This window comes from Carcharodon carcharias, chromosome 34 (genome assembly GCF_017639515.1).
Source record: "Carcharodon carcharias isolate sCarCar2 chromosome 34, sCarCar2.pri, whole genome shotgun sequence".
Taxonomy (NCBI): domain Eukaryota; kingdom Metazoa; phylum Chordata; class Chondrichthyes; order Lamniformes; family Lamnidae; genus Carcharodon; species Carcharodon carcharias.
This window is the reverse complement of record NC_054500.1, coordinates 20,875,960-20,889,849: the sequence shown is the minus strand read 5'-3', so window position 1 is coordinate 20,889,849 and position 13,890 is coordinate 20,875,960. Positions and strand designations below refer to the sequence as shown.

The following is a 13,890-nucleotide window of genomic DNA, read 5'->3' as shown; positions in this document are numbered from 1 at the left end:
CACCTCTAATTCTGGCCTCTTGTGCATGCCCTGTTATAATCGCTCCACTATTGGTGGCCGTTGCCTCGGCCCCAAGTTCTGGAATTCCCTCCTCACACCTCTCTGCCTCTCTACGTTGCTTTCCTCCTTTAAGACACTCATTAAAACCTACCTCTTTGACCAAGCTTTGTGTCATCTGACATACTATCTCCTTTTGTGGCTCAGTGTTATACTCTGTTTTATAATGCTCCTGTAAAGTGCCTTGGGACATTTTATTATGTTAAAGGGGCTATATAAATATAAGTTGTTGCTGGGAGGAGTTGAGCTGATCTCCGGATGGCTCCATTTAGGCCACTTCCTCACAAGTTGTGCTTGAACAATATGCTTAAAAGGGACACGTCAGATTAGACACAGTTCGAATCAAAATCCCATGAGCAAGAACCAGCTCACATCAATAAAGACGGAACTTTTTATTTATTTTTTCGTATCTATTTAATATTACTTTTCAAGGGAAAATTTTGAAATTACAAAGATCAGAATCAAACATCTTGTGATATTTAAGATTGCAATAGAAAAAAAACATATCATGCCTACCCCTATAATGCAGAATTATCAAACATAAGTGAAAAAAAAAACTCAAAAATAAAATGCATTGTGATCTGAATGCATATCTTACAGATTGCCTGATAGAAGCAGGTTCAAGTGTTTCCTGCTCAGTGTATTGTACTGTAAATTAGGTTTTGTTACAAAACCATGTATTGTATAAATTCTCCCCCTTTTTTTTTTAAATGCTTGCTGGTATGAAAAAAAACGAATTTTACAAAAAACACCACTGAAAGTTAGTTAACATCACAACAAAGATTCCTTTTTTTTTCCCCGGACATACAAATACAGAAGACCTAAAACCTCTTTTCAAAACAATCAAGATTATATGCTCAATGTTGCAGCCTACTATGAATAAGAATAAGGAAAAAAATGATAGCCTTTTACTAATAATACAGAGGACCCACGGTAAAACATGATTTTTCTCTTTGTCTTCTCTTCCACGTTTAAGCACGCTCCCCTCGAATACGGCGGGCCAGCTGTATGTCCTTCGGCATGATGGTGACGCGTTTGGCGTGGATGGCACACAGGTTGGTGTCTTCAAACAGACCAACCAGGTATGCCTCACTGGCTTCCTGCAAAATAACGGAGGACAGCAGTCACCGGGTCGCTTGAGGTCAGAAAGAAACCAACCACAGTTTCATTACACAAAATTGGCAGCACAGAAACAGGCCATTTAACCCAACTGGCCCACGATGGTGTCTATGCTCCACACAAGCCTCCTCCCACCCCCCTCCTCATCAGCATAATCTTCTATTTCTTTCTTTCCATACACTTATCTAACTTCCCCTTAAAATACATCCATACTATTCACTGCAACCACTCTATGTGGTAGCAAGTTCCACATTCTCCCCACTCTGCATAAAGAGGTTTCTCCTGAATTCCCCATTGGATTTATCAGCACCTGTCTTATATTGTGGCCCCTGGTTTTGGTCTCCTCCCCCCTCGCAAGTGGAAACATCTTCTCTACGTCTATCCTACTGAATCTTTCATAATCTCAGCTTACCACTCAAATCTTCTCTTTCCTAGAGGAAAGAGCCACAGTCTGTTCAATCTTTCCTGATAGGTATAAGCTCTCAGTTCTGGTATAAGTCTAGTACATCATTTTTGTACCTTTGTCAGTGCCTCTATATTCTTTTGAGAATGTTGAGACCAGAACTGTTCACAGTACTCCAGGCGCAGTCTAACCAAAATTGGCACTTCATTCTGTTTCCCTTCCCTAATATGTTCTTGTCAATGCTGCACTTACTGTGCAAACAGAGTTGGCTTTGCTTTGACAACATTAGAAATGCAGGTCCCTTTAAGAGTAAACCAGGATTAGCTCCAGAGTGAATTGAGAGCAGGTGATGCTCATTGAAACCTGTACTTAAGAGTTGGGATTTTCCCCAGTAAGAGGGGGTTTTTTTTGGTTTCTGGACAGGGTAAGGATCCAGAAGGGAAGAGTGGAAACTGGTGTTTGTACTGAACTGTAATTTAACAATAAAACAGTCATGATTCACAGAATGTCTTCTGCTGTCTGATTCGGTAAATGGATATCCACCTGTTAGACATGCTAGGCCTCCTGGAGGACATTATCAGCAGGATTACATGGCGCAAGGTGATGAAAACTGTAGTGTAACTCTTATAGAGTCAAAACAATTAAACCAAATTAACAAAATTGGGATAAATCAGGCACAGCCCCTAATTCAGGTCGGCTGTAAAACCAAGAGCAAAGTTTAAAGGAAACTTACAAACAGTAAGCCAAAATGTGATTAAAGGGGTCAATAAAGCACCCCAGTCCCCGCGGTGCCCACCGAGCACGGAAGGCCTCGAGAGTGCCGGCAGACACCGCGTGCTCCCTCTCCAAAGACACCCGGCCACGAACGTAGCCACAGAAGAGGGACAAACAATCGGGCAGGACTCCCCCGTCGATCGCCCGCTGCCTGGACCTGTTAATGGCCAACTTGGCCAGGCCCAGGAGCAGGTGCGTGGGGCTGAAGCGCAAACAAAACATTAATAACAGGTTCTTTAAATAACTAAAAAGGGAGTGCAGCCTACAACACCCTATATATGCATGGTCCATGGACTTCACAAGACCGCAAAAAGGGCAGGTGTCCTGGGAAAGACTGTAGTGTAGTGGTAATGTCACTGGACTAGCGATCAAGAGGTTTTAAATTCAAATAATAAAATTTAGAATTGAAAGCTAATCTCAGTAAATAGTGACCATGAAACTGTGTAAAAACCCATCTGGTTCACTAATGTCCTTTAGGGAAGGAAATCTGCCTTCCTTGCTTGGTCTGGCTTATGTGTGACTCCAGACCCACAGCAATGTGGTTGACCCTTAATGCCCTTGAGGATAGTCTTGAAAGCCACTCAGCTTTATTCAGGAAGGCAACTCATCACCACCTTCTCAAGGGCAATTAGGAATGGGAAATAAAGGCTGGCCTTAGCAGTGATGCCCTCACCCTGTGAACAAATTTTTTAAAAGTTGGGAAATTGGATTTCATTAAGGTAATTTTAGGCCTGGCACCAGATTCAAAATATCTACGATTGTGAAAACTGCTGGATTGTAACAACACAACTGATTCACTTGCCGTCTTCAGCAAAGGATTTGCCACCCTGCATGAAACTCCAGATAGACACTAAGTGGTTGGTTCTTAACACCCCAGGACAACTAGGGATGGACAATAAATATGGCCCTGTCAGTGCCCCAATAGCAAAAATAAAAAGGGCTATTTGGCCCATCAAGTCCATCCCTTCTGTACCCCACCCGTTTGAAGAGAAACAGTTCTGCATGCATACTCCTGGATCGCACAGGTAATCAAGCAAAACTATTCAGGCACATTTACATCTCTATTATTGTTGTGTTGTCTTCTGAACAACATGTCCTCACCCAACAGCACAGGAATCAGAGATCCTTGGTGTATTTCAGCAACTCAGCCCATAAACCATGAATCCTATTCCTAACCAAATGTGTATCTAGCTCATTGGAAAATGAACTCATCATCTCTGCATCAACTATACTTGTGGGGAGCCTGTTGTTTAGTTTTCTTCTGGGTTAATTGTACACCAGGCAAATGAACTGCATGAACTTTTAGAAAACTCGCTGAAATCCTAAAACGCTCCTAACTTTAAAAGTCACAGTTTGAGAGAAGAAAGCAGAACACGCCAGCATTTCTTCAATCTGCTGAAAATGGTCTCGACTGGAACAGCAAAGATGAACCTCGGTTCATGTCGCTTAGTCTCGGCACTATGTACTTTACGATTGTAGCTTCAGGCAGCACACACTAATTTGCAACCACCTCCCCCTTTCTCTCAACAAAGTATAAATTCATCTGTGTAGGTCATTCGACTGCAGGAGCATCACAACCAAGCCTATCCCCATCCTTGAACTTTCCATAGTCTTTGCTTGGCAAATTAAGCGCAGGAAACCTGGGATCATTTCTCTCCACCCTTAAGAATTTAGGGGTGCTGAATTTAACTGCAGTGTTTCCCCGCTCTCTCTCCGCACTCTATGATGTCAACACAGACCAAGCATCAACCCTTAGACTCCTTGTATGTGTGACTCGGGACCATATTTACCCACGAAGCCATCAGGGGAAGATTTTCTCCCCCGCAGCTTTCCATCAAATGGGACTGTGGAGAAAGATGTGGTGAAGCAGTTTGCATCTCGGACTCGACTTGCACCAGGACTGCTTACCTGCAGAGCCCCGATAGCAGCGCTCTGGAACCTCAGGTCAGTTTTGAAGTCCTGTGCGATCTCACGCACGAGACGCTGGAAAGGCAGCTTCCTGATCAGCAACTCTGTGGACTTCTGATATCGCCTGATTTCACGCAAAGCCACAGTACCAGGTCTAATCGAGGAAGAAGAAATATTAGTTATTAAATAATTTTTTAAAATGTATATCTTTACAGCATACCCGGTCTTTCAACCATTTTAGAAATAGAGGGCAGAACTTTTCAGATGGTGAGATTTTCTGTCCCATCGCTGAAAAAGTTGAGGGGAATGCACAATGGGGAGGGGAGCAGGAGTTGGATTGCAAAGGCTGGGGGCGAGGCGAGTGGGGGTATGGGGAGGAGAGGGAGCACCTGAAGGCCAGGTGTCTGTCTAGTGGCCCCAATTAAGAAAGGGGCCCATGAGGGAGGTACCCCATCCCCTCACTTCCTGCCTGAGGCCTGGGTAGGCTGAACTCCTCCCACGGGTGGAAAAATTGCGGCTGGGCAGGAAGCGGCCCTTCAATTGGGGCAAGGCAGGCTGACCACAGCAGGAAGGACACCTACAGAATTTTATGGCTTCCCTGCAAACCCCACCCTTGGGAGAACCGTAAAATTTTGCCGTAGGAACAGGGGGAGGCCATTCAGCCCCTGGAGACTATTCTGCCATTCTTTATTCTTTCATGTGATGTGGGCATCGCTGGCAAGCCCAGCATTTGTTGCTCATTCCTAATTGCCCTTGAACTAAGTGGCTTGCTAGGCCATTTCAGAGGGCAGTAAAAAGTCAACCACATGGCTGTGGGTCTGGAGCCACATGAAGGCCAGACCAGGTAAGGATGGCAGATTTCCCTCCCTAAAGGACATCAGCGAACCCGGTGGGTTTTTACAACAATAGATGATAGTTTCATGGTCACCGTCACTGAGATTAGCTTTCAATTCCAGATTTTATTCTGATATCACTGCCATGGGGAGAATTGAACCCATGTCCCCATGTCCTCAGGCATTAGCCTGAGCCGCTATGCCACAGTCTCCCCTTATTCAATGAGACCTGGCTGATCTGTATCTTGTATGCTGGGAGCCACCTTCTTGAAATGCTGCAGTCCATTTAGTGCAGGTACTCCCACAGTGCTGTTAGGGAGGGAGTTCCAGGATTTTGACCCAGCAAGAGTGAAGGAACAGCGATATCTTTCCAAGTCAGGATGGTGTTCAACCTGAAGGGGAATTTGCAGATGATGGTGTTCCAATGCATCTGCTGCCCTTGTCCTAGGTAGTAGAGGTTTGGGTCTGGAAGGTCCTGTCGAAGGAGCCTCGGTGAGCACATCTTGTAGATGGTACACACTGGAGTCAGTGTGTGTCGGTGGTGGAGGAGTGAATGTTTAAGGTGGTGCCGATCATATCCTTTAGTACCCTTATTGAACTGAAATCTATCCAGTTTAAATTTTCAATTGACCACCAACCTCAAAACTGCTTGCGAGGAGAGAGTTCCAGATTTTCATTATCCAGATTTCCGAGTTGGCTTTGAGATGTTTTTAGCCAAGTTGGTGCTTGTTATTTAAAATTCAGGTAGAGATTTCTGAATTAAATATAGATTAGCAAGAATAATAACTTTAAGTTCACCCACCTTTCTCCTTACAGGTACTGATGGAGAATATTTCTGCACTACTTTGTGCCACGGTTTCTTGGCTAGAGGCTTCCAAGTGAATTGCTTGTGTAAACAGGAGTGTAAAATTAAACGGCTCCCTCTTAGTCATAATGACACCGGCAGAGGCCATTTGACCCACTGGGTCCATGCCAGCTCTCTGTAGAGCAATCTAATCAGTCCCGTTCCCCGATCTATCCCACAGCCCTGCAAGTTTATTCCCCACAAGTGCCCTTTCAATTTCCTTTGAAAATTATTGTTTGTCTCCACTTCCACCACCCCCAAGGGCAGCAAGTACCAAGTAATGGCCGCTCGCTGCGTCAAGAAAGTTCATCCACACACCTGTCCTACACATCACCTGCCCAAAACCTTAGCGGGATCCCTCGTTAATCTTATGCTCCTTCTGTGTCCTGGGGATTATGGACGTTTAAAGGTCGGGAGGTGAGGCAGAGTGAATTGAAATACTGCACTCTGCCACTAGGGGGAATGCAGTCTACCAAGCTCACTGTGGGCCACTAGTGGCAGAAACACAGTATTTCAGCATTAATAAGCCAGGAACATATGGAGCATTGTGACATACATAGTCCTGAGCTCACACCAAAGTGGAAAGCTAGTTTGTGGTGTATATGCCTCTTCATATTGGGTATCTATCAGAAAAGAGGCTCACTTTTGCTTCCCCTGTTGGCTCAGTGGCTTTTATCTCATGTGTAGCTCAGCCACACAAGCCAGAAATGTATTGTGCTTTGATCCCTGTGTCTGTGCTAACCAGGAGGGGGTTGGGGGGGTTGATTTGCCAGGGTTCCCTATGCTAATCACTGGTCAGAGACAACCGTGAAAAATGTGATAGCAAGATATCAGGAAGTGCAGATTGGCTGTGATGCTCTCACAGGTGAGTAGGCTGCAAATATCCTTTGACAAGGTCCACATTTGAATATTAACAACGTCAGTAAGATGTCAATTGGCAACCAGCGCCCTTTTTCTAGTATTCTTTCATGGGATGTGAGCATCTCTGGCAAGGCCAACATTTGTTGCCCATCTCTAATTGCCCTTGAGAAGGTGGTGGTGAGCTGCCTTCTTGAACTGCTGCAGTCCCTGTGGTGTAGGTACACCCACAGTGCTATTAGGGAAGGAATTCCAGGATTTTGACCCAGCGACAGTGAAGGAACGGTGATATATTTCCAAGTCAGGATGGTGTGTGACTTGGAGGGGAACTTGCAGGTGGTGGTGTTCCCATCTATCTGCTGCCCTTGTCCTTCTAGCTGGTAGAGGTTGCAGGTTTGGAAGGTGCTGTCAAAGGAAACCTTGGTGAGTTGCTGCAGTGCATCTTGTAGATGGTACACACACTGCTGCTACTGTGCGTCGTTGGTGGAGGGAGTGAGTGTTTAAGGTGGGTGCCAATCAAGCAAGCTGCTTTGTCCTGGATGGTGTTGAGCTTCTTGAGAATGTTGGAACTGCACTCATCCAGGAGAATCTGATTTGTGCCTTGTAGATGGTGGATCTGAACGATGACTTATGCTTTCAGTGAAAGGGAAGAACTGGAATACTAAACAGACTCCGAGAACTATGAATATCACTATTTATATATGTATGTGGCAAGACCAGAGTCTCTCAGGTATGCTCCAACACTGACGATTCACAGAAAGCTTTTTTATTAATGCCGACAAGTGAGTGGGTAACTTAAAAGTAGATTTTTTTTAAACCAGGTTCAAGTGTCCTGTGTGAATATACCTGTTATGGAGCTGAAAGAAATCACCAACATTGGCAAAGCCATGTTGTTAAACAAGAGGGTCCATCAGAGCAGATACCCAGCATTGACACCTTCCCTCAAGAGTGGCCCCCAAAACCTTCAGTGTAGGGCTGTCCCAACACCAGTGCTCATGAGAGCTCTCTGAGCAAGACTCACAGTGTTTACTGTTATTTAGGGCTGGTTTTGTGCTGGTGATCCAGATCATGTCAGAACTGTATTAAGACTGCACCCATGGTCCCTCCCCTACCCATTTCCCTGCCAAAGCCCATCCCACGCAGGAACTTTGCAGCCACCATTCAGATGAGGTTTGCAGTCAAGAGTCAAGTGGAAACTCAAGTTTGGAGGACCGTTGTCCAGGGCATTGTGCCTCCCTAGCTTCCCTCTCCCCCAGTCGTCTTGTTTAATGAGGTGCAGATCTGAAGAGAGTCAATATATAACTGTGTCTTGACATTTTAAAAACTAGCTGTGTCCTCCACTAAAACAATAGGGTGTCTGTCTCCCAAACAGAGCAAAAAATAAGAATAAATGATTGTGGTGACATGTGGAATATGCCCACACTGCACCCCTCCTTTCAAAGTGAACGTAGTGGGATCCTAGATGATACAAAGACTGTGAGACCTGCCTGTAACGATGGGGTTTCTTCACTCCACCAGTGGAAGGGGCACTCTTGCGGGCTGCCTTGGTGGCAAGCTGCTTGCGTGGGGCCTTGCCTCCAGTGGATTTACGAGCGGTCTGCTTTGTACGAGCCATTGTAAGGAGTTTTCACACCGAGATACTGTGAAGAAAGCAAAGGAAGGAAAATGCAACATAGTCAGCAAATGAGAGACACTCAAAACGCTGGACGGAGGTGCGAGATAGTACAAACGTTATCTTTGGTTGCCCTGGGAAACACTGGCAAGGTCAGTGAAAAATTGGTAAGAATACAACATACATGAAAACAGAAGTGGCCCAAGACTAAAAACTCAAGATATAAGATACAGTGTTATGAATAATTCACTAGGAAAATCAAATGGAAAATAGCTTGATTTGTGCTCAGGAACTTGCATCGTCACATTTAACAATTCTTGATATTGCCATCAGATGGAGCTCTGCACATCCATAAGATAAGCAATGAGATAAGCAATCCTCATGTTTGACTTGTTGGCACTGGTTAAAATGCTCAAGATTTGTGCTATTAAGCTCCTCATCAGGGGAGGGGTGGGGTGGAACTGCCTTTTCAGCTTTGCTACTTGGGCAAGTATCATTCTAGTTTGACCATAAGACAAAAAATAGGTAAATTGCTACCAGCTGCTAAGTCCCTATGCAAATCTGAAAGGTGGAGGGATTTGCTCATTGCAATCATTTACAACTCTTCCGTGACCAATTTGTTCAGTCAAAGTTAAGATATTCACCCAATTCTATAAACTACAACACACACAGGCAAAAAACTTCAAGTCACAAACAACTTGTGTTTATATAACACTTTAATATAATAAAACCCTCCAAGTCACTTCACAAGAGCATTACAAAACAAAATTTGACACATAAAGAGATATTAGGGCAGATGGAAGAAGTATATTTTGAAGGGTGTCGTGACTGAGGGAAGTGAGCAAGAGAGATGGAGAGATATTGGGAGGGAATTCCAGAGCTTGGGGTCTAGGGAACTGAAGGCACAACCATCAATGGTGCAGTGATTAAAACTGGGGATATTCAAAGGCCAGAATTAGAGGAATGCAGAGATCTCAGGGAGGGGGGGGGGGGCCGAGATTACAGAGATAGCGAGGAAGCAGGGTGATAGAGCAATTTGAAAACAAGGATAAGAATTTTAAAATCGATGGATTGATTAACCAGGAGCCAATGTAGGTCAACACATTTTTGGATGAGCTACAGAGGATGCTACCCAGGAGCGCAAAATAGCTGAAAACTGATAAACAATCGTATCTGTAAGCTTCTGCAAACAATTACATAAGGAAAATCAACATTCTATCAATGTAAAATACAGTTCATCATTAAAAAATAGGCTTTCCAAAAAAAGCTTTTTTATAAGTAAACTACATCTTGTAGCAAATGTGCAATTCAGTCAAAATGTCTTTAAGGAAATAGGTTAACACTTGGAACAAATGGTCCATATAAGGAACTGTAAGGTTTTCAAAAAGGAAGCAGTTCTTGCATCTGAAGGGATCCATGGAGCTGTCTTACAAGGAAGAAAGTGGATGACTAGATGGCGTTCTGCTGTAACAGGCAATGGCAGCACCCAACCAAACACATACACAGATTTGATAGAGGTGTTCAGAATCATGAAACAGATCTGACAAAAGAGACAGGGAGAAACTGTGGCCGAGAACCAGAGAATTCTGGTTCAAGGCAATTGGCAAAAGAAGCAAAAGCAACATTAAGAAAAACCTTTCTACACAGTGAGCGATAGGATCTGGAATGCACTGCCTGAGAGTGTGGTGGAGGCAGCTTCAATCATGGCTTTCAAAGGAGAATTGGATAATTATCTGGAGAAAAGATTTGCTGGGTTATGGGGAAAGGGGGAGGAAGGGGACTGAGTTTCTCTTGCAAAGAGCCGACAAACACACGACAGGCCGAGTGGCCTCCTTCTGTGCTGTTGTAACCATTCAATGACTCAGCACAAAAATGGTGGTTGTCTTTTATCAAATCAAACGTTTAACGTTTCTTCTTCAAAGTATGAAATCCCTCTGCTAAAAAAAATATATTTTTAAACGCTTCACTCAAGTTTAACTTGATTTCCCTGCTCCAATGGAAAACTATTCCACTGACCAACGTGGCATCTTTTTTTTTAAAGACTGTTCATGTAAACTGAGTCAAAGTTTGGGAAAAAAAACACTCCATCTAGCGCTCCAGTGAAATTTGGTAGATTTGCACGGAGCACCACATTCATTGGAAAACCTACTCAATGGGTCGAAAAAGAAAAAAGTCTCCTACAATTAACCGGATTGAAGGTACATTCCCAAAACACTCGGAGCGGACTAAAACTTTTGTGAATGGAATTCGATAGTGACATGGCCCAGCTACTGCCTCCTTTCTAAACCAGTAGGGCCTGTGACCAAAACAAAAATCCCCTCCCACATAACTGACAAGTCGGTCTGCTTTCCACCAGGAACATCTGACATTCCTACATCTCTTATGGTTACAAGATCATTCATTACATTCTGTTCACAAAGCAGTTTTGCTACAAAACATTTGCAACCGCAAATTGAAATTTGCAATTACATTTATCTAACTTTGCAAATTGCAATGCATATTATAAATAAATCATGAATCCAAGCATTATACACTTTGAAGGCAATTAATGCATGTATTAAATTAATTCAACGTAATTTAACATTAAACTTGCATAAACCCTTCAACCTCTTATTGTTATGCAGTCTGAAATCATGGGAAATCCCGAGTCTTGGCTACATCACCTCAATGTCAGCTGATCCAGAGTGCGAACGGGATCCTGGGATTTGTAGTTCCTTGGGAATGCCCCCCAAGCTTCAATGGTAAGGGAGGGAACTACAACGCCCAGAGTGCGAGGACCGCGCATGCGAACTCCTGCAAAGCTCCCTTCCCGCTCCTGCAAGGGGCAGGGAAGGAAGGAACTACGACCCCCAGGGTGCACAGCGGGAGACCTTCGCGCCTGCGTGGACCCGAGCCTCACCTCCACCCCCCCCCCCCCCCCCCCCCCCCGGGCCAATGATTGACAACGACAACCAGCCAATCGCCAGCGCGCCCGGGCGGGCAACCCGAGAGGCCCATATGACAGACAGGGGGAGCCAGCCAATGGACACGGCGGGGCCCAGGGGCGCCATCCAATCGCAGACGGAGGGCGGGATCCGGAGGGGAAGAGGGGGCGTGGCTTGGTTTTTTTTTTAAAACCAAGTTCGGTTGGTCGGCTGCGCAGGCGAGCGCGAGAAACATGAAGGCGCTGCGAAAGCGAAGCCATGGCAAAGGGGGAAGAATCGACTGCGGCGGGAGCGGAAAAACAAACAAGCGACCAAAAAACACCACAAACTCGACAATAGCCACCAATTCCTCTCAGAATCCAAAATCAGAGTCTTTAAACTTCCTGAAGAGATCTAGAAAGCCGATTTCGGGCGATATTTTTTAATTCCTTAAGTGAGAGCGGCGGCTTTTTTTTTTAAAAAAAACAAAACAATTTTCTCTCGAAGCGCCGAGGCCTTTTTTTTTTGTTTCTCGGGGCTGAGGCGATTTTTTTTTTTTTCTCTCTCCTCTCCTCCCTTCCTTCTCGAATATTCTCGGCGGCTTTTTTTTTTTCCCCCGGCGGAAAGTTGGAAGTTTTTAAGAAAAAAAACAAAACAAAAACCGCCGCAAGTCGGGCGGGAGAGGTAAGGAAGGGTTCCCTCGGGCCGAGGGGAGGACGGCGCCGGCCGGCCAGCGGAGAGAGAGCTCACCTTTTCTTTCCCTCGAAGGAGAAGCCCAAAGAGAAGCGAAGTCGGGTCTGACACAGACAAAAGGGCCGTCGGTCTGTGGGACTGAGAAAATGGCGGCCGCAGGGGCGACAGGCCCATAATGCACCACGCGCACCCAGGGCATCAATAGACAAGGGCAAGAAACTTGGCCAACTTGCCCAACTCTTACTCCTACCTTTTGGCTTTCTTTCTCTCACTCTCTTTTTTTAACTTTTTTTTTGCCTCTTTTTTTTAACCCCAATTTTTCTCCCCCACGAACCTTCACCTCCAACCAAAATCAACCAACTTTTCCTTTTGGATCATCTTTCAATTGTCCAACTACTTAATTGTCTTTTTTTTTTGTGTGTGGAGGCATTCATTCCCCCCCCCCGCCACCATGAACCATCATTTGACCCATTTCCCATTTGGATCGTGTTTCGCTTGCCCAACAGTTTTCTTTAGCCAATTCGGATTTTACTTGCTCAACTTCTTCATGGGTTCTCCCATCTTTTTAACCCCCTCCGTTTTCCTCGCCATGAATCTTTGCCTCCATAATCATCTAATTTCTCTTTTTGATCATATTTCACTTGTCCAACTTTAATTTTTTTGTGTGGGGGGGCCTTCATTTTTTTACCCCCACGAACCGTCATTCAACCAATTTGCCTTTTTTGATCATGTTTCGCTCTCCCAACCTTTTCATTTTTTTGTGGAGGTCTTTTTTTACACTCTTTCCCCCCCCCCCCAACTTACTACTTCATTCAGCTAAATTCTCATTTTTAATTGTAATTTTACTAGCTCAACTTTTAAATATTTTTCTATCCAACCCGTTTTCCTTGACATGAATCTTCACCTCATGAACCAACCAATTTCTTTTCTTTTTGATCCTATTTCACTTGCCCAACTCTTCATTTTTTTTCTTAACTCAATTATTTTCATCACCTCATAATTCAACCAATTCCTTTTTAACTTGCCCAGTTTTTAATTGGGTGTTTTGGGAGTCTTTTTTTGCTTTTTCCTCCCCCCACGTCCATATTTTCCTTGCTATGAATCTTCATCTCAAGTCAACCAATCTCTCCCTTTTGACCATATTTCTCTTACCCAACTTTTTCATAGCATTATTCAGGCTTATTTTCATCCAATTTCTTCTCTTTTGACCATACTTTTACTTGCCCCAACTTTTCGTTGGACCTTTTTGGGGTTCTTCATTTTCACCCTTTTTTGCCCCGTGAATCATCGCCTCATAATTTAACCAGCTTATTTCCTTTTTCAAATTGTAATTTTACTTGCCAAAATTTTTGTGGGTTCTCCCCTATTTTCCTTGATGTGAACCATCATCTCATAAATTGACCAGTTTCTCCTCTTCAATCATATTTCACTTGCCCAACCTTTTGCTGGGTTTTTTTTGTGGAGTCTTCATATTTTCCCTCATGCACCATTACCTCGTGATTCAATCAGTTTCTCCTCCTTTTATCATAATTTGATTTACCCAACTTCTTCGATGGATTTTTCTGTGGTTTCTTCATTTTTACAATCATTTTTTACCCCTGAGCTTCATAAATTCAACTAATTTCACTTTGTGATCATATTTCATTGGCCCAACATTTTCCCTGTCTTTATGAGTTCTTTAAATCTTTACTTTTATTTTCACCCATGAACCACTGTCTCATAATTCACAGTTTTCACTTTTTCATCATAATTTTACTTGTGAAACATTTTCATAGGTTCTTCATTTATTCACATCTCTTCCTGCTGCCCCCACCCTGGCTATTTCTCTTTGCTGGAAACCATCACATAAATTTAACTAATTTCTCCTTTTTATCATAGTTTTATTT

At 43.9% G+C, this 13,890-nt stretch overlaps 1 protein-coding gene across 2 annotated transcripts; it reads right to left on the bottom strand.

The window, feature by feature from the left end:
• Positions 1 to 452: 452 nt before the first annotated feature.
• On the bottom strand, positions 453 to 12,186 carry h3f3c (H3 histone, family 3C). Of its 2 annotated transcripts, none has more exons than XM_041179266.1 (4): positions 12,062 to 12,186; positions 8,284 to 8,436; positions 4,262 to 4,415; positions 453 to 1,157 (listed from the first exon to the last, which is right to left on the bottom strand). In XM_041179266.1, the coding sequence occupies exons 2-4, from the start codon at positions 8,409 to 8,411 to the stop codon at positions 1,029 to 1,031; spliced, it is 411 nt and encodes a 136-aa protein (XP_041035200.1). In that variant the 5' UTR covers positions 8,412 to 8,436; positions 12,062 to 12,186; the 3' UTR covers positions 453 to 1,028. The 2 variants fall into 2 exon arrangements, with proteins under 2 accessions (XP_041035200.1, XP_041035199.1); XM_041179265.1 differs by lacking the exon at positions 12,062 to 12,186 and adding an exon at positions 11,016 to 11,079.
• Positions 12,187 to 13,890: the final 1,704 nt, after the last annotated feature.